General features: G+C 35.4%; 3 protein-coding genes across 4 annotated transcripts in view; 1 reads left to right on the forward strand and 2 right to left on the reverse strand.

Moving 5' to 3' along the window:
• Positions 1 to 27,500, forward strand: part of LOC137632478 (two pore channel protein 1-like) — a 354,996-nt gene that overhangs the window by 241,311 nt on the left and 86,185 nt on the right. The window lies entirely within an intron of this gene.
• On the reverse strand, positions 487 to 12,887 carry strat (RAB interacting factor STRAT). Its single transcript, XM_068364432.1, has 3 exons — positions 12,730 to 12,887; positions 11,240 to 11,411; positions 487 to 5,256 (listed from the first exon to the last, which is right to left on the reverse strand). The coding sequence occupies exons 2-3, from the start codon at positions 11,408 to 11,410 to the stop codon at positions 5,080 to 5,082; spliced, it is 348 nt and encodes a 115-aa protein (XP_068220533.1). The 5' UTR covers position 11,411; positions 12,730 to 12,887; the 3' UTR covers positions 487 to 5,079.
• On the reverse strand, positions 16,082 to 24,544 carry LOC137632479 (U11/U12 small nuclear ribonucleoprotein 35 kDa protein-like). Its single transcript, XM_068364431.1, has 2 exons — positions 24,415 to 24,544; positions 16,082 to 17,664 (listed from the first exon to the last, which is right to left on the reverse strand). The coding sequence occupies exon 2, from the start codon at positions 17,352 to 17,354 to the stop codon at positions 16,407 to 16,409; it is 948 nt and encodes a 315-aa protein (XP_068220532.1). The 5' UTR covers positions 17,355 to 17,664; positions 24,415 to 24,544; the 3' UTR covers positions 16,082 to 16,406.

Genomic DNA, 27,500 nt, shown 5'->3' on the forward strand with positions numbered 1-27,500 from the left:
ATATATATATACATACATATATATATATATATATATATATATATATATATATATATATTACATTGGTATTTTTCTGAACATTCTTAATAACACACTCGAACTCAAAACACTAATCTCTGGATTCATCAGCTTATTGATTAAAGCCTTTTATGGCTAAAAATTTAGCTCCAATAAACTCCCCTGTATCAATCAGCCTTTCACAAGTAATTCACACGTCCATCTATTAAATTCTCAGAGTCCACCTTCCAGCCCTGCCAATCTTGCAGTTGCATTCTCATTTAATAAGAATTATGAAGTCATTTGATGGATGCATGTTCGAGGGTCAAGGTGACACTAGTATTGCTAGTGCCTCCTATTCTTTTGTAAAACAGAGATAGTCTCTTGTCTCTGATGATCTCCAGAGCATAGCCTGATTGAGTTGTTTTTTGAGAACTAATGTAATTTTACACAAAAATTATTATGAAAAAGGTATTAAAATTAAAAAGATAAATGCAAAAAATTTAATATTGGAAATGTACATAAAGCTACCATGCAACAATCTGCAGTTATTGCCACTTCTGTATACCATAGTAAAAAATTCTGTAAATCTTCTTACATAGAAAAAAATACTAAATAATTTATCAAAAACCTACAATGGTGTAAAAATCATTTACATACACAGGATACAAATGAACAAGTTCATTGACTGCAGATATGCTTATACCCAGTACTAATGAGAGCTATGATTCTTGAAGGTGTTGAATATGCATTCATCCAAAGCTTGTTAGCATATAAATATTAACCCTCAACCATACCAATTACCTTTGGTTTCACAGCAGTGATAAAGTTTTACTAATTACTGTACATAGAAAGATATTTTAACCGTGTATACTTCTGGCTGCCCATAAGCATCCTCCATGATGTGTACTTAATAAGAATTAACAGATATTTGTCCTTGATTTTACAAAGAAAACTACCATACTCAAAACATGAGAATTAACTTACCTTTTCTTAAAAACAACTCTTGTCTCAAAATATTAAATTTAAAAGTTTTAAATGTGAACTTAAATAATTTTCTTTCTCATCACCTCCCTTTGTATTTTTTATGACACAATATCTACTTCCATGATATATTTAAAATGGAAAACAATGAAAGATAAAAACAGTACAAACTGTAATTCATTTGGTTTAGATACAGCTTCAGTATTCAGTAACACAGTACAGAAAAAAAAAATATTGCAAAAATTATATGAAAGGTGCCAAAAGATTGATAAGTCCTGAGGTTATCATTAGGATTTTTTGATTTCAAGAATTATTCTGTTCCTAGAAGTATACTGTATTGAAAAACCAGCAAAAGAAACTAATTTCACAGTTGTTTTTTAAAAAACGACAACTTAATAAAGCCCAGTGACCATGTGATTACAGCTTTCCTATAAATGTCTGTGATTTGATAAAATGAAGGAGCATAATTAGATCACCACATAAAAAAGTTTGGAAAGATTGTCTTTGTTATGGATCCATACTGCTAATTTGTGTGTAACACATATCCAAAGTTTCTCTGACTTTCTTGCTATGAATTGAACATGAGATTGACCGTAACTTGATAAGCAACATATTCAATATAACATAGATATATAAAACTGGTACTGTACTATGTATCTGGAGAATCCCTCCCTTTACTAAAAAAAAATAACCTATTTACAGTATAGTCAATAGAAATATGCCTGCAGGATTTTCCCTTTGTAACATAGGACCCAACGAGTATTATAATTTTTAAGTGTAATAGTTTTATCTTTATCATTCAGGATAAAAGGTACTTTTGCAGAAGTTAGAGTCGTGAGGTTATATATACGTATTACCTTATCCAAGCTATGTTTTAAAAACTTCTTAATACCCTGTAAAATGAAGGATTTTACTTAAATAATGTCATCACCAAGTAACTAAGGTTAGGATTAATTTACTAATGTAGTATTACGTAAATACTTGTCCCTTTGGGCTAGATCCTCATAAGAACTTTATCTCAACCCTCCCTGATTATGATGTTAAAATAAAGATAGTATCTGGGTTATATCATGGAATTCAATTTCTTTTTATTACAGTTATGTACTGTACATGGATATGATTAATATACAAAAAAAAAAAAAAGCCAAATTTTTTTTCTAATTCAGTTTTTACTTTATGGTTTATTTTGTTTGAGTCACATAACTTCAGCTGTTGAATATGAGTATTAAAGTAACCAAAATTATAGAAAATAGTAACCGCTTCACTTTCAATCTTGAAAATTATTTTAAAACTTCCAAAGAGAAATCTTATTGTATTTCACACCCACTGAATACTAATGTTGCCCTAATGAAATTTTGAACTCCTAAACTGTAAAGTTTATGGTAGTACATGTAATATTATTGAGGATTTTTATGTGGTTTATATGGAAACTTATGAAATAACATCACTTATTTCATACATTTCCATTTCCCACGACTTTATTATCCGTGAATGTGATATTAATTTCCGATTGTTGAGTTTATCATCATTACACTTTTTTGTGTTGGAATTGGCTATAAAAAGTACTTACTGAATTTATATTGGAATTAACTATAAAAACCACTTAACTGAAGAAATATGCATTGTACTCATTTTATGGAACCATTTACTTTATGAATGGTTCTCGCCTCATATCTCTCAGAACTTAGCCTTTCTTTTCTATGCCAGTGCCCTTCTTTTATTTTTTCTTAAAAACTTCACTAAACCAATATTTTCAGTTCCCTCAGCAATAAGTTGCCTTATTCAATGACTATGTGCTGTAAGAGCAATTAATGACAATACCACATATTGCTCCATGCATAAAAATATAATTATTTGACTTCAGCTATTTATTATATATTTTTTTCTTTGTATAATGGCTCAATATTATCTAATTTGACAAATGAGAAATAAAACAAAGATCTGGATAATATTTGAGAAGTTTCAGTGGACTATCACTGATTCTAACCAACAGATAATTACATCAACACAGAAATACCAGACAAAATTATCAAAATTTTCTTGCCTATTCTTTACATTTTGTTGCTAGGTGTTTTTTTTTTCCTTCTACAGCCATGGGCACCTTTTATCATTCTGATGTTTTCCTTTTCCTCCCTCCTATGGTATAAAAACTTATTTTCAACTTGCCATAGGAAAAACAATATGGAATTAAAATAAAGATCAGCAATACCATGGAGGAATTACTTGAAATGCAAACTAAAAGGCACAAAGCATAATTTGGGATTTGTCTTGACTTGGATAAAAGAAGTTCTAAAAGACCATAAAAAAGCAAAAGTGCTCAGGTAGTTTAAATCTTAGATGAATATAACTGAATTGGTTTAGTAAGACTACTGAAGAAAATTTCTGACACATAGGACTTATTCAAAGGATTTATTCTCAACTGATAGTTAAACACTGTTCCAAGTTAAGAGTTTAATACATTGAAGGGAATGGATTAAAAGTCAAGGCAGAAACCAGTGCACCTAGGCCTTAGGCACTGAAAGGAACCTTTGCATCATTCACAGTGCTTTATGTATGGCACTGTTAATGGTGACCCCACATGGGGAAGGAGATAAAAGCCTGGTAGTGGAAATACATATGGGAAATATAAAATAGCAAAGATTCAATGGAATCAAATATATAATTTCTAAAATAGATTGGCAAAAGTCACTATGAAGTCAGGTCTGCATAAAAAAAAATTCAATGTCTACTCAAAAGATGTGACAAAATAATCTAAGTAAATTTACTTAGTGTTTTTATACAATTTTAATAAAACATCAATATTTCCAGCATCATTATGGAATGTAACACTAACATTTTTTTATAATATAAAGTTTTTTTTTTTTTTTTTTTACAATGACTAACAATACCACAATTGTCTGTTTAATTTTAAAACTAACCAGTACAGCCAAAAAAAAAAAATATTGTTAAAAAGGCCTTTCCCAGGTCTTTTACTCATTTCTTGGGTAGATCTTAACATCATTTGAATGAAGAAAAAAATAAGTGATTAACAATTGAATAAATTAAGAAAAAATTTGTTAATTTATGCTTATACCACATAAGAAATGCCTATGAAATTGTGTGGAATCATGAGATATAACTGCAAGAGTAACACAAACATCTTAGTAAAGTATTACAAGCCATTGTGAGCCTGTTCTATAACTACAAAGTATCTTGTGATATCTTAGAGAATTCCAACATAACTGACTGCCTTTGCTTCAAAACACACAAAATTAATAGTCAAGAGTCAAAAACTATTAAATTAGGCATAATACTTCCTATAAATATGGTTCGATTTTCATGATTCCTTGAGCAAATATACATCAAAATCCAAACGAAGTTCCCACATATATATAATTTGAGGCCTTGAGCCATTAGTCCGCTTACAAATTGCCTTGAGTTATCAGAAAAGCTGAAAGGACACAATCTCATGTAAATATTACTAGACAAAGAGTAAGAACTTGTGACTTGAGCTAGGAACATTCCATCATCTATCAAATGGCATTTATGTATTTAATTATTATATGTCATAAAAGATAACCTATAAGTTTTAAAAATGTTATGCATCAACAATGATGTCCACAAAACTAACATAACCCAGGAAAACACAAGATGTGGTGATATTAAATTTTACCATTATCACTTATAAAGGATCCCTAAATATAGCTTCATACCACCAGGTACTACTAAGATAAAAGGGCTCAAGCTTATTAATGGACAAACAATTTTTTACATCTTTTTACTTAAAACTATCTGGTCATGATAATTTCATGATTATTGCACCATACTAAAATTAAATAATGTATTCCACTTGTAAAAGTAAATAACTTTTCTAATCACACAATAATGTGTTGTGGCAATATTTTAGAAACTGACAGTCTATCAACTACCGTAATGAATAAAATTATGTAAAAAATATCAAAATACAAATTCCCTAAGTACACACTGTATATAGTATAAAGAAGACTGTAAAACCTGTTTTAGGGATACATGTATTTTGTTGGAGATAGACAACACAGATGAATCTTGTGCATGTTTGAGTTGCCAGTAAGAAGGAGGTCATTAAAATTATGGGCAAGGCTACGTGTGCTTCACTCTGGCAAGTGCAACGTAGCTCTTTCTAGTAATGTTGTCGTGCCATCCAACAGGGCCACGTTCACAGTCAGCGCATACTAAATACTTGTTGTTTCCCACCGTGTGTGAGAAACCTATGTTGTCAAAGGTAAACATGTCATCAACAACCCACCATTCTTCAAGCTAAAAAGAAAAGAGGAGGAGTTAGGTGTAAAAATGCCATATTACCTGAAATAGGACAATTAAATTTGATTTATAATAAGTGTAATTTTCATAATAAAATTTTTTATTTCTATACTCGCTAATAATTTTTCATCAACCCTTCCCTTTATGGGGTTAGACGTGGAATGAGTGCTCTCTCCATTCTCTTCAATCCTGTACTCCCACATAGGCTAGGTCTTCATTGATCACACCTTCCTGAACCTTCCTCTTGACTAAGTATTTATCGATCCCCCGTTTTCCACAATTTCAAAAGCCTTTCTAAAACAACTTGTCCAGCAATTTCCAGATTTACTGTGCCTCTGACTAATTGTTCCTCATAGTTTATCTGCACATGTTCAACCCATCTCAGGCATTTTTCCAGCTTCTTGACACCCCATTTCTCCACCAACTCCTCATTCTCTGACTGTACTCCAGCCTTTAATCATAACATCCTAAAATCACACCTTATCTAATTCTATTATACTGTATTTTCTTTATTAGTCCCCATGTTTATGCTGCATAGAGTAGGACTGTACTGGCCTTTATGTACTCATCATAAGTCTTTGCTCTCCTTATTAATGGGGCATTTTATTTGCTCATCTGAAATTATCTCCATTTCATCAATGCTCCTACCACTTTTTCATATGGTACTGCCTACTCAACTTCTGCTTCACAGTCCAGTGTCGTCTTTTAAGGCATGACATTTACTTGCCCCAGTTGCTCGTGTTATATATTTCAAGCATCTAATATCTCTTACCCCAAGTAGATTTTGTAATGCAGAGCATCTTGCAACACTATCTGTAAAATTCGGGAGACAGTACAGAGTTCATCTCCTGCATCTTTCTTACAACAACCACTGTCCAGTTTTCTACTTTACCTTTACTTTCTTTACAGTCACCATTAAATTTTTTATGATTTTCAGTTATTTTTTTCTCCATTCCATTCCACTCTTCCACCCTTTGAACCTGGGGCTTTCATATTTTTCATCTTCCTACCAGCACTTTTAACTTCCTAAGCTATTCTATTCTCTATTGGTCTTATAGTATGCCAAAATCCCACAATTCATGTAGATTCTCTTGATTCAGCAGCTTTACAAAATACAACCGCAACCATTCAAATATTGATTAATTTTCATCATTGATTTTTTTACTTATATATTTTTAATATACTTTGCCTTTTTTTATATATTTTCTAAAGCCATTTTGCTATCCTGAATATTTCCTCTTTTCCCAATGTAGTATTGATATTTTGATGCCTTTCCTTCTGGAGCCTTTCCAAGAATGTATGATGAAGTGCGAGGTTAACATGGCTTCCCCCTCGAAGCTTGCTAGTGTTGACATCTATCATTGAAAGTATATTTCCCATTTTCCTTAATTCCAATAGCCTCAAGCACTCCCCCCCCCCCAGTATACTGTACTGTTGCCAATTATATGGCGTTGTATGGCAGTGAGTGGAGCGTAGGTAAGCCCTCCACTGTAAACTTGCTGCCCACATACAGAATAGCAGTCTTCTTTTCCAGATTGAGTAGTTATTAAAGTGTTAGCATTAGCTTAATCAGGGATGTCTTCTAAGGGCTTTGAAATATGTTAATTTTTCAAGTGGGCAATTGCTAGTTTTATGGCCAATGAGACTTTTCTGTTGCCTTTGGCTAAACATGTTTGTTAATCATGGGTTCTTTCCCAGAATGTAGGTTTTGGTGTTGATAAACTGGTTTGGTTTGCCAAGCTTAAGAGTAAAGAATGATTTTAAGGCAAAAAGTAACGCATTTTATCAACATCTCTGATTAGGGAGAAAAGTGGGTAGTGCCTTCGAAAATAAGTTTCTTTGTCCAAATAGGTTGATTCAGTTTTATTTATACAATGCTGAAAAGCATTAAGAAACTATCACTAATTTGTTTCGTGGGGTTAAGGTACCAAGCTACCTAAGAAAACCTTGTCTTATCTTATTAAGAATTTAGGGACTGACGATCAGATTGAATTGGATTCCAGTCAGACCGAGGGACTTGAAAGTTCCGGCTCATGATCTTAAGAGTGCGGCTACTTCTCATAATTTCTGTCAGAATTATTCATTGGGAAGGATTTTGGCAGCAGCTCAGAGGTGACCAAATCTGTTTTAGCTAAGCATTATTCGAGAAATATTGGTTTTCTTATTAATGTTGCTAGATATTGAGACCTATGGTAATTGCAAGTGATATTCAAGTATAAATAGTATTTGTGGTGTGCATTTTGGGGTAATTTATTTCATGGAAAAAATCTACTTACTGAAACAAACAGGCCTTTTTGAGTTAGAATGGTGTCCATGGGACATCTGCCGAGACCTCCCCACAGTACTATTGCCCCTTGACAGCCCAAAGACTGAAAGCATCAATAGAAGGTGAGGAAAAAATGAGGAAATAGGAGAGGCACTGTGGCATTTCATACTTCTTATCCCACTCAATTTCTCCTGAATGCTCAAGGGTGAGGTCAAGGCAAGCCTCTGGGGAGATGCAACAGCAGTGATAATATAGGAAGGCCTTTTCTTGAAGGAACCACAGCAGCTAGGATAATATTAGCAGTAGTTGCATTGGCCAAGTGTGAGAACAATTCTACAAATGATGTCTATGAAAAACCCAAAGGATATTCCCCAGTAGGAAGGTACAGTAGTGCTATTAATGCTCCTCAAGGAGTCCACTGTAGGCATTACTTAAAAGTCTTTGCAGTTCTATGGGGCCCTAACTGTACTCACTTCTTAGCCATGTACTATACCTCTATTTTCACTTCCTATCCTATCCTCCATCTTGCTGTCCAACTTATTTATTTTGATTTCATATGACAACTGCCCATTGCACATAGGTGCTGAATGGCTTCCCAGGCCCTAATGGCATGCCTTAAGGTCAAAAGTCATAAATGAATCCAATGGAAAACCACAAAATCTTCAGCAATGCCTAAGATCTGCAGAAAGTTGTGGATTCACAAGGTGTAAGAGGAGAAGGAGCATTAATACTGCGCCGAGTGTGCGCTCATGGCATGATAACTGGGAGTACACCTAATGCATTGAATAGGAAGAGAGAAGGATATACTGCATGGGCCTCGCTGAATTTTCTTTGGACTGTACAGCAACAGAAGACAAAAAAGCAAGTCTCAGAAATCAAAGCAACAGTCCCTGAAACCCTGGTAGTGTCTTTGGGTGAAGACATGTGTTTTACCTCCCCAGAACACCAAAGAAGCATTCTGAAACTCTTTCTATTGAAGCAAAAGTTGTATAAAGCAGAAATCAAACTTAAAACTTCTAAATAGCATATCCTTAGTGCAACTGCAACCCATGCAAAGAGGACAGAATTTGTGACAATCTACATCATAGGGGGAAATGAATATACCACACTCCTACACCTAGAACACCTTAAAATGAGTCAACTTTCCAACCCCCCCTCCCCCCGCATGTTTTGCAAACAGAAATACAGTACAATCACACTAAAGGTTAAATTTACCACAGTGATGAATGGCTTTAAAGGCCCAAAGGTCAAACATAGTAACTGCAGAAGAGACATTCTCTTGAAAACAACCATTTTGTGAGAGTATTTGGCCTATTGAGTACAGTTTCCTAATTCGTCCCAGCTTCTATTTATCAACTGCCTTGTTACCATTAAAGCCTGTTGTATTCTCTGTCAGAACACCTTTTTACTTGCTAAGCTAACTTTCACAAAACAGAATGTTCATGTTTATGAAAAATTATAAAGAAATTACTGGTATATAAAATAGGTTAAACGTGGGATACAGAGTATTGTACAGTATAAATAAATAAACAGTAGTTGAATATATGGTAATATCAGAAAAAATTAGGAGAAAGCAGTGTGACACTTTGAATTAGTGTTACTGCTTCTGCCCAAATTAACAAGCATCCATAGCCCCAACACTAGAGTAAGAAAGGGAAAGTTTAGAATGGGACATTGATATAGCTGTTGAGGTTATGTGGCATCTCAGCATATGCTGTGAACCAAGTGAACACACAAAGCCTTAGTGGCAAAGACATTTAACATGAAATACCAGTCAATAAGTACTTCCTAGAATAAAGCAGTCATACTAACATATGACCAGATGATTGACTTCCTTATAATTATCACTATTGGGAAAGAGAATACCACCACTGCTTGTATTTTTTTATGAAGGATGTAAATCCTGGGAAACCTCTGGAAATACAGAAAAATTCATAATTTATAGTTTTTTGGTACCACAAGACGATATGTTTTTCAAGTGTTGTAAAAAGATAGCTTCAATAAAGGCTTGGTTTCTTGAAACTTCCGTCTCATGCCTAATATTGGCAATAATTTATGATTCACTAAATATACAGTTGAGGCCAGCAGCAGCTACTTCTATTTATATCAGGGAGGAGCAAATAACTGGAAAAACTTGTAGTTTACTTATGTGTAAGATGTCAACAATCCGGTAGATACTTAAGAATGAAAAGAACAAAGTTCCAAGATGACTATCCTATGAAACATTAAACTTTAATCTACACTCGCTTAAACAAACCAGCAACCCTCTACTGCCTTTCACTAAAAAATATATTGGAAATTAAGAACATAGCTTACAATATTAAGTATAAAGCTTCTTAGATATATGACCACAGCTCGGCTTGTATGTAAGAAAAGTAATTTGTGGGTCATCCTCAGAAAATATCCCAATACTTTTTCATCATTTGCAGTCATTGAAAAGAATAAAGTCAAGAGTATTAACTTTATTAACAAGCTTTGCACACCCTAGGCCAAAAACCAAGTCAATGAGTTGTAATGAAAAAGATAAATCAAAACCACATTAAAAAATATAAAAACTAAGTATTGTAGTCATGCAAATCGCCATTTTGTATATGAAAATATGGCAAATCAAAGGGGAAAGATAGCATTCACATGTGAGCCACAATTCCTAATTTGCTGCTTTTCTTGCAAGTAGCTCTGCATTACAAAATAAGCAATTTGGTATATTATTATTATTATTACTTGCTAGTTGGAAAAGCAGGATGCTATAAGCCCAGGGGCTCCAAGAGGGAAAATACCTTACTGAGGACAGGAAAATAAAATATTTTAGTAAGAGCAACAACATTGAAATAAATATCTCCTATATAAACTATAAAAACTAACAAAACAAGAGGAATAGAAATAAGATAGAAGAGTATGCTCGAGTGTACCCTCAAGCAAGAGAACTCTAACCCAAGACAGTGGAAGACCATGGTACAGAGACTATGGCACTACCCAAGACTAAAGAACAATGGTTTGATTTTGGAGTGTCCTTTTCCTAGAAGAGCTGCTTACTGTAGCTAAAGAGTCTCTTCTACCCTTACCAAGAGGAATGTGGCCACTGAACAATTACAGTGCAGTAAACCCTTGCTGAAGAAGAATTGTTTGGTAATATGTGTTGTCAGTTGAAGTAGGACAGAGAATATATAAAGAATAGGCCAGACTATTTAGTGTGTAGGCAAAGGGAAAATGAACCGTAACCAGAGAGAAGGATCCAATTTAGTACTGTCTGGCTAATCAAGAGACCCTATAACTCTCTAGCGGTAATATCTCAATGGGTGACCTGGCCAACCTACAGGCCAGACTATTTAGTGTGTGTAGGCAAAGGGAAAATGAACCGTAACCAGAGAGAAGGATCCTATTTAGTACTGTCTGGCTAGTCAAGAGACCCTATAACTCTTTAGCGGTAATATCTCAACGGGTGACCTGGCCAACCTACAGGCCAGACTATTATTGTGTGTAGGCCAAGGGAAAAGTAACTGTAACCAGAGAGAAGGATCCATTGCAGTACTGTCTGGCTAGTCAAGAGACCCTATAACTCTCTAGCGGTAATATCTCAACGGGTGGCTGGTGACCTGGCCAACCTACTACCTATATTGCTGGAATATTCAGTTACCTATCAGCCATTTAGGGTATACTGTATACAACAGTACTATACATAACTATACTACAATGTACAAACATTCCTCAACTTACATCTTCTGTTTTAAGGGATGGTTCGTCCTTCGGCTGTGTTGGCGTTGGAAGAGGATGTGTCTGGTTTAGGAAGGATGCAGATTGTGGTGACAGGACACGAGAATTACAGTGTATACAGGAGACTGCACTGTTGTTCTGTCCTTCATTAACCAAGACACTTGTGGTTTCCATGCTGTTGAGAAAAAAATAATTTTTGAAAAAAACCATATATGCATACTTTCATTTTCTTTAAAGTACATGAGCATCCCTAAACAATATTTGTAATTTTTACTATAAATTCTGTCCTTTAGTTTAGCCTAATTACATATAGAAACATTGTCCTTCAGTACTTTGAGACAGTCATCGTCTTGAATGTTTAGCCTATTTACAATATTATTAACACCATAGATTGGGTTGTTTATTTTACTATTTTGTTCAGTTTTTACTACTGTATATATTTTTTTAAGAATGTCTCCCCACTCACCAAAACAGTATACTAAAGGCAAAAATAACTCTTCACTCACCTTTTCAAAGATCCATTTACAGTATAAGAAATTATCAATTACTCAGTTCCTTTCTCTCTGTCTCTTTTGTGGTCATTTGTATATACAAAACAATACTGGGGTAATTTTCTACAGTACACAACCAACTAACTTCACAGGGTAATCACAATGTACCCAAGGTTCTTGATAATTTGAGGACAGTCATACCTTAAGGAATATATATTCATCATCTAAAGTGGTTAATATTATTTGAAATTATGCCTGCAATTAAAAAATGCAATTTTCTAAAACATCTCATACATAGACCAACTGTCCATTTGGTTTCAAGACAGGAATGTAAAAAATAAGCAAAGTAAATGACATGGCTTATAAATGCTATTGTACTAAATCTGATTATTATTTGGACATGTCTTAATTAAAGCCTCATATTTGTATATACTGTCGTTAGGTCCAAATGCTATGCTATTAGCTTGGGAAAAACTGTGAATCACAATTTAGGGAAGATAGTAACTACATTTTCAATATCACAACACCACGTCTTTTATTCCTTTGTACTTTTTTTTTACGAACTATATTTAAAATTTCTTTTTAAATATCTTATCTTTTCATAGTACACCCTACTATTCAAGTGTCAAATAACTAAGCATCACTCTACCAAATCATTATGAATGCTTTTTTCTTTTAAAAGTTAACGGTACTCATATCTAACTATTCTCTATAAATTTTTTCATTGTATTCACAGGCCTTAGATTGTACGGAAAACCTTAAGTAACATTATTCAACAACTGCTAACCTTAAAAATATAAACTCTGTGATCTATATAATCACACACAGAAATAGAAATAAAACAAGAAAATGTAGTGCATGGACTCTTAATCAAATTGTTAGCATATTACTTTCTTGTTTTGTTTATAACTTCCTCCAAAAATAAAGAGAACAACAGCATAACCACAAGTCATTATTTAAGTGTTTGAGCATGAAAAGCCACAACATGTTTTGTATACACACCTGAAATTGAAGTATCAGAATTCTCTGAGTGTATTGTGTACCTAAACAGGAGTAACTGCCTTATGAGAGGTTAGGTAGGGTACACACATCACCAGTTACCTTTGTACCTGTTTCACCTAAAACTGGTGATGCAATCTGCTACAACCCACAGTCCAAAGATAAGCCATTGTTATGCATGAAAGGTGATTAGCACAACCAAGAATGCCTCTAGATAACAATGTTCACAGCACACACTGCAAGTGAAATTTGCCCAGACTGCTATGCTCCGTCAGCCCCATGGCACCCAACCTTCTCAAAGACAGGCCTTGAAAATATTCATGCCACTTGATGTAAGGGAGAGGAGACAAGAACAATGTATGAAACATTACTCAAAGATGGTTCAGGTCTAAATTGTAAAAGATTCCTTCAGTAAGGTCACAGGTGTAACTCCCATAGAAAGCATGGGAGGCATGAATTGATGAAATAAAGGATATTTTATAGATGAGAGTAGCATATTTAAAGCTATAAGTGAGAAGCACCATCAGTATTTTGGAGATTTAAGATTTCATACGTTAATTTGAGGTACTGAAACACTCGAGAGAGGATTACTTATCACACTGCTATGGCACCTTTTGTCCCAATATTTTTTTAAATGGAATTACTGTACTTGATAAACATGAAAAAATCAAAGTAAAATGAAATCATTTTAAATACTTTACTTCACAAATTGGGATATTACAACACATGCATAGGTACTTCATTATATTATACAGTATTATTATTGGTCATAAGTCAACTTCTCTAAGCACAAGAAAACAAGGTATGTTACTAAAGATATAAAAATATTACATAATAATGACCAAAAGAATGTAAATAATTGCTTAAGCAAGTAAAAAAAGTTCACTAAAACACACAAGTACTTTAAGCAAGTTATAACTCTTTACTGACAAGGAAAATAATAAAATGTGAATAACATACTAATTCACCAAAATATTGTGAAAAGCAATGTAACTTTCATTGTAAACAATGACAATGAACACCATTTGTTCAAAAGAAATCAGGTGTGCTTAAGGAAGGTGAGTAACACACTAGACACTTCCAGCAATTATGACTAGAGAATATGCTCTTTAAAAAAATTAGAGTAAATCCTGTTTAGAGAAAATTATAGAAAATACCAAGAGCAAATCAAGAAGTCATAAATATAATGTTTTTTTTTAAGAAATATGTAATTCAACAAATGAAAAATTTTAAAACTACAGTAATGACAATATTATTAGTTTGATTTGGAGTTTAGTTTGGGTAAATATGAAGTGTTGCACAAATTTTATCTTATTTTCAAGGATTATACTACAGTAATATATCAGTCACTGATAAGTTAGATACAGAGTGAGATATAGGATCTCACATTATGCCAATATCGCTTTCACTATCAGAAACATCTTAACCACATTCGAAATTCATTGAGTAATTTTCCAAACAATGTATTTGAAAAAGTTTACTTTACAATTAGAGTTATAGAGTTATAAAGTAAAAATGAACTTCTAAAGATTTCCTTTTGTACCTTCCCAAATTTCTATTAATACAGTAGTATGCAGTACTGTATGAAATTCTGAAATCCAAGCTTTATATTTTGTTTCTTCCACATCTTATCTCATACACAAGTTCTTCTTTCATGTGTAGTCCCAGAATTCTGTTATCAATTGCTCTTTTAAAGAGGTAGAGACTTCAGAACGGGGGGGGGGGGGGGGGGTGTGGACACAATTGCAAGAGAGAGAGGGGATAAATGAATGCTGAGCAACCAAAATTATATACTTCAATGCTGAGATTTTCATAGATTACAGAAAATTCATAATAAAGTATATGTTCAATAAAGTTACTTTTGTATAGATTAAAGTTGCAAATATCATCCTTTTACAGTAATGCACTGAAGTACAGAAGAATTTAGATTAAAAAAAGTAAAAGTATCACCAACCTGTAAACTGCTATTGCATTAAAATTCACACAGTTTTTAGCAATATATCCACTCAACATATATTTGTAAATACCATATAGATATTCACCTCTGCGAAAATTTTCAGTGATACAAAAGATGCACCTCATAGTTTTGAAAATAAAAAAGATAACCATAGATGTATGAAAGACTAGGACCAACTTCAGACAATAACAGATTTCCTAAGATTAGGGACAATATGCCAGGTAAAGTCCTCCCCCAGAATTATCAGTGTTTATTTACCACCACAACAATGAATATGTGATTATCTAACCAAAGCCAAGTGCTCTAGTACTGAGCTAAACAGAGAAGAATAATGTTACCATGTAGCTAAACACTTTCACAGTATCTGGGATAGCTAAATGACAAACTTAGTGAAGCTTATAGAAGTGATTTTTGGTGTTTGTGTAAAATCATCATGCTTGAGAAAGTGACCAAATTCCTTTCAAAAATGGTGACAGATGTGGAAGGAACAAATGCGCCCAAATGTGAAAACATAGTGTTGGAAGTTGAAGGCAAACAAGCTCAAGATGCACAAGAACTTGACACTTCAGGTAAAAACAACATAATATTACTATAAGGTATCCATTTATAAACCAATACAGTACATTGTATTACCTTACTTCTTTGTATCTAACCACTCTTTCATCTTACTGTTCATATAAAAGCAAGATGACTTATCTACAATTGCAAATTCATTCATCTGAAAATATCCATTTATTTTATTTCCATCATCTTAATGGGAGTCTCAGTTCAGGAATTTTCCTAGTCATTTGTGATAGCGATTTAAGGCATTGAACCATTATAGTAACAGCTTACAGTATCATAAGTGAAATTTGTCAAATACTGTACTGCAACACCAGATACAGTACAAACATTTCCAAATTACTGTAAATCTTTTATTTTATACAAAGGGACAACACTTACAATTTACTTAATTGTAAATAGAAAATATAGGTCTGTCAACTGCATCATTGTTGTAAGTAAAAGAATTTAATTTTTATTAAGGGACATAGAATTTACATTAAAATAATCAACCAAACTGGTACTTTTAGCTCAAAATTAAAAGCCATGATACGAATACTCATGTTATATAACATTGCTCTTGTCTATCTGTTATGCAGGCATTGGCCATCCTGCCATGTATACCTATATTGCACAATGGATAAAATGTCATCATTGACATTTTTCACCAAGTCATTTTAATTCCAGTCTCTCTAATTCAACTGAAGATGGAAACATAAAACTTCCAAATGTAAATGGAATATTATAGTACTGTTAAGCCAAGTTTTAAGCACAAAACCTGGCAATTTCCCTTAAATTTTTCTCAAGAATATCCATCACTGGTATAGGGAAAGGGGAATATAAATATAAAACTAACCATGTAACAGGAGCTTTAATGGTAAAGTTTAGTATAGATATTTCAATATAAAATAGCCTTCACATTAACTAAAATCAAAGTACACTGTACTTTTACACCAAATTGAATACAACCACAAGTGACAATTTACCAGAAAATCAATTACAGTATTTTACTATATTTTACATAATATTATGTCATCTTTTACCAAAGAAAAATTCTTACAACTAATGATTTTTCATCTTCCATAACAAAAATCAATTTTCACAGCTGAGTCTGATTAAATATTACATATAAATAAACTGATAAATTTTATTTCATAAAATATATATGTAAAAATGTACGCAATTAATCATCATGATCTTTCTCTCTCCATCTACTATCTCTGTCTTTTCTATCTTTTCTTGAAGAATAATACTCCTTTCCTTCATATCTGTTATTATCTCTACCTTTCAAATTCCGTTCACCATATTCACTGTCTCTCCCATCATATCTTTTATGGTAACGTCCTTTACTATCTCTTTCTCTGGAGTCACAATCTCGGTCATCTCTCTTCCTGTCGTGATGGATGAACTTTCCTCCTTGTCTACTGTAACGATAATCACTTCTGTCTTGTCTATCACTAGATCGTGCATACTCAGGGTGTCTTTCATTTCCCCAACTGCTACGGTCCATTTTGTATGGATGTTGTACTCTGTTGTTCTCTGAAGACATAAATTTGTCTCTTGTTCTTTCTCGGTCTGAGAATCTCGCGTTGCCCTCACTTGCAACTGGAGACTCTGAGGACTGCTGTGGAAGTATAATAGGTTTCCTCCAAGGCCGTTCTACACATCCAAACCGGAGCTGTCCAGCTTCCTTCCGACCACCCCAGCCCCCGCCAAGCCGCCTGGGAATCCAACCTTTTAGGGTGTGTCCAGCTTCTTTGTCAACAATAAGGCGGAAACCCTCAATTTCAAGGTGCTGTGACAATTTCCATGCTTCAATTGCATCACTCTTCCTAGAGTATTCTACAAAGCCATAACCTTTGCTTTGGCCTGTCACTATGTCCCGTATAACACGTACACTCTCCAATTTTCCAAATCGGGAAAATTTTTCATGAAGCTCACTATCGCCAATAGTGTGTGGCAGGCGACCCACAAAAAGAGTATTTGTCGGATTGGAATCAATCTCAGAGGCAGTGTAATTGGCATTAATCGCCCGCACAATACCATGATCATGAGGCTCTTTATCAGTGCCATCTATGCTCCCCGCAGCAAGAGGTTTGTACACTTTAGTATAAGGACTCCAACCCTCCATTTTGAAGAAAATTTCTCACTGATAACTTTTCAACAACAAACTGAGTACTGCACATCAAGTTTTGTTAATATGTTAATCAGCTCTATAGCAGAAAAGAAATTCTATCTTCTGCAGCAAAATATTACAAACTTTTAAAATAAAAGTTAATTTAAAAAGTCAATCTGTCAAAAAGATTAAATAATATTTAATCCACTATATAAGACTATTTCTCATGAGCTGATACTGTCTGTATCTATGTTCTACATTCTTCTTTAAACATCTTCTTAAGTAACCGAGGTCATTCGCCTAACAGCTTGATCAACATCCGTGTCTGTAACGGTGAATACAGATGTCAAAGGTCTTGCAATAAAACAAGATTGATAAATATTAACTATGCTACTGTGGCAATTCACTTTTTGGCTGCCCAGTATTTGAAAATTACACAAGATGCTGTATAATAGGAATGCAATATGACAAGGATATATGGCCGAGACTTTGGACTTTAGTAAAGCAAGAAAAAATTAAATGTTTCATGAAAGATTACTGTATAAGACCAAGTAATTTTTGCAGATATTTTAAACTGAGTGACTAAGTGTAAAATACAGTTTAGTTTATGCTATAAGTTAAAGAACAGAATATTCTGTCATTACTTTTAGCAGTGGGATATATTGAAAGTCCAAGTGTAAGCTATATTAAATGGTCTTTATATTTTCGTAATGTCAGACCCCAAAGCCTCTGATACATAGAATTGAGTGTACAACTGAAATCAAATTTAGCAAATGCAAGTACAGTCAACTAAAAATAAATTATTTTACTTCATTATAAGCCAGTGATATCACCCTACTGTGAAATAATGGAATCTTAATAATAAAATTGATTATTGCTATGTTCACCAGAGTTTCTTCTAGATTCTTCCTCTAAGTTCGCAAGTCAACGTCTCCTACAAAAAATTAAATTTCCCATTTACTCTCAGTCCAATAGCATCACCCGCCTAGTATGTATGCTATTGCCAACAATGTGGTGTTGTATTGCAAGTATTGTGATTTAGTTATGTTTTCAGTATGCAAAGTAGATTCAAATTCAACAATCTCTTGACCTAACTAGTCAATGGGAATGTGATGAGATGAACCTCAAGTGAGTTTAGAAATAATCAATTTTATTATTAAAATAACATTTATTTCTATGAATTTCTTCTGGTGTTCATCTGGCTGATCCCCATACTATGAAAGAGAAGACTAAGTGAGGAAAACAGATCAACTAAACCAAAACACATCACTTAAATTTAAAAGTTATCCAAACCAACCCGAGGAGGCATACCTTAAATTTCTAGGAGTTGTTGGTTTCTACTGAAAGATAGAGAACCCCTGTCATACTTCTGCAATACAACCTGATTTCAGATTGAGAAAATCTTAACAAGAAATTGTTATGCAGGCCCATAAACCAAGGTAAACTTTAATGCACCCAAATCAATAAAAATTACCCGAAATATCTATACAACCTAGATCCATCCCATGGACCTAACGCCCTGCAGTTTTTATAAGAAAGCTTAGCTTCCATTAAACAGTGCTTGGCAAAAACAGATTTGGTACACCACCGAGTGTCTGCCAAAAATTAAGAAAAGCAGCAGCACTTCTAATACCATGAACCAAACTTTCAAGTCCCTAACCTGATGGGTAAAATTGAATTCTAAATGTGTTGGAGGAGGATCTGGATTCAGTGCAAGCAGAAACGGTGTTTTTTGTGATCCTCCTCTTGACCCTCCCTGTGCTGATGAAAAGTGATAACACCCAGGGACGAGCTGCTACTATTTTTTTTAGGTAGAGCCTCAAACTCCTTACTGGACATTCTAACACACTCGGGCACACTATTCAATAATTTTTCTCTTCCTCTTGTTTTGTTAAAAGTTTATATACAATGTAATCTATATAGGAAATATTTATTTTAATATTACTGTTCTTAAAATATTTTATTTTCCCTTGTTCCTTTCCTCACTGGGCTATTTTCCCTGTCAGAGCCCCTAGGCTTATAGCATCCTGCTTTTCCAACTAGGGTTGTAGCTTGGCAAGTAATAATAATAATCTGGGTCGTCGGTTACAAAACGGAGACTCGTTATCTGGAAAGAATCGAATCTAGGATTTGCTACCCCCGGATTCTGAGTCTTTGCTACAAACTCAAGGACGAAGCTGAAGCTTGCATCTCCCCATCCCCTTGAATGGTCGATGTCATACGAGAGACCATGAACTTCGCTGACTCTTTTGGCTGAAGCCAACGTGAGTAGTATCACAGTCTTCAACGTGAGGAGGCGGTCTGTTGGCTGGCGTAATGGTACAAAGAACATGAACCATGTTCTGTGGAGGATGTCTCACTTCTGACTGAGGACAGATAAGTTCATAACTTCATATGAGGAGGGAAAGTTCCAGCAAAGAGGAAGTGCCTACCTCTTTCAGTTTAAAGGCAAGATTCAAGGCTGAGCGATAGCCTTTTACTGCCGTAATTGAGAGGCATTTCCTCCTGCAGATACGCAAGAACTCCGCTATTGCTGGAGAAGTGGCATCGAGTGGAGATATCCCTTCCACGACACCAGCCACAGAAGACGTTCCACTTCGCCTAGTAGACAAAGGCTAACGATCTTCGCAGATGTTCAGACATCCTTTTCGCAACTTGTTGCGAAAATCCTCTATGAGTGATGAGATACTGGATAGTCTCCAAGCCTGAAGTCGTAGAGAAGCTACAGCATGGTGGTAGATGTTGACATGTAGTTGTCTGAGTAGATCGTGTTATTGAGGAAGTTCTCTCAGAAGCTCCGACAGGAGTTGCAGGTCTTGGAACCATTCTGCTTGATGCGATAGTGAAGTTATGAAGGTCATTGATAGATTGACAAATGTTCTGGCCTTATTGAGTACTCTTCTCAACAGACAGAACGGGGGAAAGGCGTAAACGTCGGTGTAGTGCCACCGTTGTTGGAATGTATCTTGCCAGAGAGCTTTGGGATTCGGGAGTAGTACAAAGGGAACTTGAAATTTAGGACCGTTGCGAACGGATCCACAGTCAGGAAATCTCACAAAGTCAGGACTTTGTTAGCTACTAGATGATCCAAAGAGTACTCGGAGCCCACTATCTGAGTTAACTTCTGCCCATCCCACTATTTCTACAGCTAGACACGATAGGGGTTGTGAAAAAGTATCGCCTTATTCGTTGTTGTAAGCCACTACTGTAGCGTTGTCGTTCATCACCACCACTGAGTGACCTGCCTGGAACTATTGAAGGGCCTGGAAGGAAGCCTTCATCTTTAACAGATTTATGTGTTGGTACTTTTCGAACTCTGACCATTGGCCTGATGTCATGTGGTGCAGCATACGGGCTCCTCACCCTTCTTCTGATACATCTGAGAAGAGCATCCAGTCCAGGGAGAGGACAAGAAGGTTGACGCCCTAAGGCCTTGGACGCCGAACACCGAAGGTGAAAGAGCACGTCCGAGGCGAAGAGGGGGATGAGCATGGCGAGGGTGACGACCCTGAGGACAAGTCTCCGCTGGAGCAGATTGATCAGCAAGCTGATCGTCAACAGGCCTTCGAAGAGGAGTCTCTATGGGTAGTCTCTTGCAAACGAGAGAAATTACCACCTGCAGGAGACATGCCTTGGACTTTGCTCCGCTCCTGAAGGATGGTCGGAGAGAGGGGGGGGGGGGGTCGCAATCCTCAGCAGCGGCGGAAGGAGCAGAAGAAGAGGCAGGAACAGAGTTGGCCGGCAGGGCAGCAGACGACTTATCAGACACCACAACGGCTAAAGATCCACCTTCGAAGCAGAAGAGCGCTGCTACTCCGCACCCCACTGGAGGAGATGCAGCAACACCTCCTTGGAGGGCGGACCAGGCAATCCCAGAGACAGCCAATTCTGCAAAAATTTTGAAAGAGGCAAGGCCTCACTTGGGGGGAGACGCGGGAGCGCTTCCCTAGGGGAAGCAACACTGTCTCTCACGGACCGAGGTTAACCAGCAGTTAAACGGTTTGCGTAATTGCTCGACGATTCCCCAGAGGAAACCGGTCGAACAGAAGAAGCAGCTTTGGGTTTCTTCTGCTTCGAGGAAACCTTTGAAGGAGAAAAATCCCTTTTAGACTTCTTTCGCCATCGCCCAAACCTTTCCCACTGGGAGGCAGACCACTTCCGACACTAATCACTCTTGTTTCACTGTTGCACCCTACAAGCCGGACACTAACGGTAGGGATCTGTATCCTCAGCGAACATAAAAGTTCCGCAGGAGTTGCACTCAGGTGCAGGATAGGTACGCATAGCTGCAAGGAAGGCACTCACACACACAAAGTGAAAGAAAAAGCAAATTGGTGAGAAGAAAAAGCGTTAACAACCGTACTCCAATCGAGCCAAAAGCAAAGTGAAGTACAGTAACAGGTGTGTGAGTGAGAGGGATACCTACTAACCCCTCCAACCCCCTCTAACTACTGGTAAGGGGTGTTAATGCTCACTAAATTCTAATGGCTCATCCAGTAATATCCCTATAAATAGCGTTGGTTTGTATTCCAGTTATTGAACAATTGAAATTTAGTTTCTGTGCTTACTTCTGATTGGTTAAAAAAAAAAAAAGTCTCCAGCAATTGCCGACAGTAGGACAGGTGGGGTTCCATTAGGTTATATTAATTTTTTTTTTTTTTTTAAGAGAAAAAAAACTAGGTAATTTTAAACTACCTAATGGGACCCCACTTGACCTACTGTAGGCAATTGCTGGCAAGAGCTATTCGAGCCAAAACACAAAATGGTTTAGCGTGGAAAATTTTCTTCTTCAGATTTCCTAGATTTGTTGTAAAGTGATCAAAATGTCATCTACAGTAATTTCATGGAACTGTAGGAGCAAGAAAATCATGTCAAGTGAATGATCTCTGCCAATTTTAGGGTAATTTTAACAATTTTCAAAAAGATCTTAATCTTTCCGGGCTGAAATGTTTTCATTCTATATACAGTATACATGATTCAGATAGGATATAAAAAAGGGAGTTATGCTGGGCCGTCGATGTACAGTACTGTACACACCACAATTCACTTTAAAACTGGACAGATATGGCTTTAAAATAGTTGTTGATGTTCACTTTAGATGAATCATGAAAGCTTGGTTAATCAAATCCCCTCACATCTAATAAAGAAGAGGAACCCAAGTTAAAACTCATACTTTGGGGTCAGGTTACAAGAGAGGGAACAAAGGGTGGGGAAGCTACATTCTGTCAAATAAGACACAGTATCCTAAATTATGCTAGTTTGCTGGGTAAAATTATAGAAAAGTACAATAAGTGGTTCGAAGAATATACTGTTTAATACTTCTACTTAGTGTACTTTTATGGTGTATAATTGACTGAATAAAACCATTCATAAACAAACTTAACAAAGGGCGAGTTCTAAGTGATGAGATGAAGCTTTACGCTCCAGCATCTGTTCGAGCATGGACTTTGCTTCCATTTCCTATTATCAGACTAACTATATCAAACACACATTTCTACCCAAATTATTATTATTATTATAAACGTGATAAATAAAACCAAAAACCAAGAGGTTTAGAATATAATACATTGGCCCATCTATTCTGTTCAAACAAGTACCTCAAATACTGTAATGACTGAGGCACCACCTATCAGTTTTTTCTTAACTGTCTGGAGGGAGGAGCGTTCCGTGGCAGGTGCTGAGGCGGCGATAGAAGCAAGACTAGATTTTTTCATTAAAATCTGTAACTCCGTTAATAGTGGGTTCCTTCAAGAGTATATGGGATTCAAAAGAATGTATTTGCAAAGATGTACAGTATTCAATTATGTGAGTTTGAATGTCCTAAGTAATATTGTACTATTCTGTAATAAAACTGGTTACTGTATAACTATTATTCATTTCTAATCATTCCCCATGTGGCCCAAAACCACAATGTTTTCTATCTGGGCCACAGGGATTATATGATATAATGCATATAAGAGATTGTAAGTTAACCAATTATTTTAGAAAGATATATGTATGATAGCGGCCACCTGTATGTTTGATTATGGCTAACTTAGAATGCGGCAGTGTAAGGGGGATCACAGGGGGGCGTTAGCCGCCCCGTTAGCTAAGTAGGTAAGGACGCAGCTTGTAGGTTAGGTTAGGGGGAAAGTTTAGGTTAGTTGATGTCCATACTTAATCTACACGGGAGGAACTGGCTGCTGATATACAAAGGCTCCGGAAATTCATATCGACTACATAAAAAATAATAACAGAAGTAATATTTCAGTATACTCCATCAGTTCCTTGATATTGAATTGGGCATGGCTTGGGTGTAGACCGGCGTTGCCAAATTAAGTATTCCCACTCCTGTTGTTTGGTATATGAAGCTAGGATAAGTTATACAATACAACACAAATATAATTGGTTCCTGATCGTGGTTTGCCAATTTTTAAATGGCCTCCTAATTTTCTAGCTTCTAACAACAATGAAACTAAATGTTTCTTCTTAAACGTGGCAGAATTTTTTTTACGGCGCTGCCCGTTCGTATCTCAGATTTTAAGCCTCTGGTCATTTACGTGGTATGTACAGTAATACCGAAGATTTTCCAACACAGGGATTAAAAGGGGTAAAAAGAATGGTAGGGCTTCAAACACTCCAGAGAATGACATTTGGCAACATGGGGGACAACGCCAGGATTGCCATAAAGGAATCGATAGGGAATAATTATATAATAATGAATTGGTTACTATTTACACAACCGGAATTTTATTATTGGTCTGTAATGGGGGGGGGAGTAAACATTCACTAAGTCAGGTCGCCATGTGTTAGCTCAATTGTGTCGATTATGGAACATTGATAGCCTCCGATTTGCAGAGGTTCCAGTTAGGCACCTCAATGAGAAAATAATCAACCAGCAATAAGCGCAAAGAGAAAAATCCGTACCATTAAAAATGCTATGTAACTGGATTTTCCTTAAGGTCACGGGCTACCATAACTCGAGAAAAACTGCACGTTGCAAAAATTCTTTGGGATTGCTGTTCTAATAGGCAAATTTAATGCAAAAATGCATTAATTATCAAACATATTAACCAACTGTAATGTTTCACAGTACCTGTAGGAGGTAAATGGAGATCAGCAGTTAATATCGTCAAGCTTCACCAGAGATAATTGACGATCTCACGAGGGTTGCTTGAGAATTGAGTCTGATTCGGCGTTGGGGACGTTTGTGTTGTTATTGGCAAATCTCGCGACTCTGTGATACCGTTGCGTTTTGTTCGCCACAGATAATAATGACAAAAGATTTGCAAATTATCTTATATCTTAAACAAATAGATATAGATGATAAATGTGTGCTAATCGTTTAGGAATTATTTAAAATTTTATTTATTTAACCCGTAAAATTATATATCTTTTTAGAAATTTTGTTCCAGAAGCGATAGTGTGTAAAGCATTTTAAAATGAACACACCCAATCATTGTTTACGATGATAATCGACTACTTCCAAATTACACTTGTAAACAGAGATATAGTATGATATCTAAATTTATAGTTGTAAATAACGTGTTCAGAGCCTGTGTTTTTATTTTTATCTTGTTTTTTGAACAAGTTAATGGCAGTCTTCAACGAAAATTAAAATTATGAAGCTTTTAAACCCGGGACGATAAGCAGGTATATTATATATGATCAAGATAGAGACGACTGGCGAAATCTAACCGAGGCCCTTTTGCATCAATAGGCGTTGGAGGAGGTTGATTGATTGATTTGTGGTTTTCTGGCATCCTGACATCTAAGGTTATTGACGCTGACGTATGAGATGAAATATATATATATATATATATATATATATATATATATATATATATATATATATATATATATATATATATATATATATATAGATAGATAGATAGATAGATAGATAGATAGATATATATATATATATATATATATATATATATATATATATATATATATATATATATATATATATATATATATATGTGTGTGTGTGTGTGTGTGTGTGTGTGTGCATCATATATATATATATATATATATATATATATATATATATATATATATATATATATATATATATATATATACTATTGGAAAAAATCAAGAAGTTGTTACGAACTCCAAAATATCTATGAATCTAAAAAGGAAGCTTGGGAATTATTGTTTGGCCTGTAGGCTTACTAATGTATGGCTGTGAAACTTTGATCTGGAAGAAAGCAGACGAGGAGAGGTTACAGGCTATAGAAATGTGGTTTTGGAGAAGAATGCTGAAAATATGGAATGTGAGGAAAAATAATGAGAAGGTATTGGAGCGGCGGGGAATAGGGAGAGATCTTTTAGCTTCGTTAAGAGGTGGGTAAATGCGATTTGTGGGTCACACTGAAAAATATACAAGAATAAAAACATATCCCGCTGGTAAAATTGATGGAAGGAGGCTGAAAGGAAGACCTAAACACAAATGTGTAGATAGATTGGTGACAATGACTGGAAGAAGAATATACACATCGCGGTTAATGCATAGAGCCGGAAATAGAGGAATAGCGATCTGTGATTGCCAATGTCCTTGGGGGAGAAATGGCACCTGGGTGATGATAATATCATCATCACCATCTGCTGCTAGTCCATTGCAGACAAAGGATTCACATGCCTTCCACTCTCGTTTGTTTATGGTCCTATGCCAATCTATACCCGTATATTTTCTTACCTATTCAATCCACCATCTTTCCCTTTGTTTGTAATATCTAGGAACCCATTATTATTATTAGGTAAACTACAACCCTAGTTGGAAAAACAGGATGCTATAAGCCCAAGGGCTCCAACAGTAAAAATAGCCCAATGAGAAAAGGAAATAAGGAAAAGAATGAACTATAGGAAAAGTAATAAACAATTCATTATCATTATCATCTTCTACACTTATTGACGCAAAGGGTCCCTGTTAGATTTCGCTAGTCGTATCAATACTTCTCCATTCATCATCTACTTTGCGCTTCATAGTCCTCAGCCATGTAGGCATGGGTCTTCCAAGTCTTCTAGTCCTTGTGGAGCCCAGCTGAACGTTTGGTTAACTAATCCCTATCGGGGAGTACAAAGAGCATGCCCAAACCATCTCCATCTACCCCTCCTCATGATCTCATCGACATATGGCACTCGAGTAATCTCTCTTATAGTTACATTTCTAATCCTATCCAGCCATTTATCTCCCAGTATCATTCTGAGGGCTTTGTTTTCAAATCTACTGGCGATTGTTTCATTGTCATACCATGACCTATGTCCATATAGTAACACTGATCTCACTAAACTGATATATTTTTTTATGTAATTTCAGGCGATTTGATTTCCAAATTTTACTTAACGTAGTCATTATCTGATTTGCTTTTTTTTCCAATCTTTCACTAAACTCTAATTCTAAAGACTCTGTGTTGGAGATCATAGTTCCTAAATACTTAAATGATTCTACCTCTTTAATCCTTTCTCCTTCCAATGATATATCATCTTCCATAGCATATTCCGTTCTCATCTTCTGTTTTTCTTATATTTATCTTAAGCCCAACCTCGTGTGATATTTCAAGCATTCTGGTAAGCAAGCATTGCAAATCCTGTGGTGTTCTGCTAACAAGGAGAGCATCATCAGCATACTCTAAGTCTATTAAATTCTTATCACCAATCCAATCCTTCTCCACCATCTCCGACTGTTCTTCGATTACAAAATCCATGAGGAGGATAAACAGCATAGGTGACAACACATTCCCTTGGAGTATTCCGTTGTTCACTGGAAACTCATTTGAAATGACTCCACTAACATTAACTTTGCACTTGCTATGCTTATGAACAGGCTTGGACAATTGTAATAAAATATTTTAAGAATAGTAACAACATTAAAACATCTTTCAAATATAAACTATAAGGGGACTTATGTTTGCCTGTTCAACATAAAAACATTTGCTGCAAGTTTGAACGTTTGAAGTTCCACCGATTCTACCACCTGATTTGGAAGATCATTCCACAACTTGGTCATAGCTGGAATAAAACTTCTAGAATACTGTGTAGTAATGATCCCCATGATGGAGAAGGCCTGATTATTAGAATTAACTACATACCCAGGATCCAGAGAAGATCCTGTGTATACTTAATATTACGAACCGAACAGGGTGGTATTGTTCTGGAAGATCTGAATGTAAAGGG

Source organism: Palaemon carinicauda, chromosome 41 (genome assembly GCF_036898095.1).
Source record: "Palaemon carinicauda isolate YSFRI2023 chromosome 41, ASM3689809v2, whole genome shotgun sequence".
Classification (NCBI taxonomy): Eukaryota; Metazoa; Arthropoda; class Malacostraca; order Decapoda; family Palaemonidae; genus Palaemon; species Palaemon carinicauda.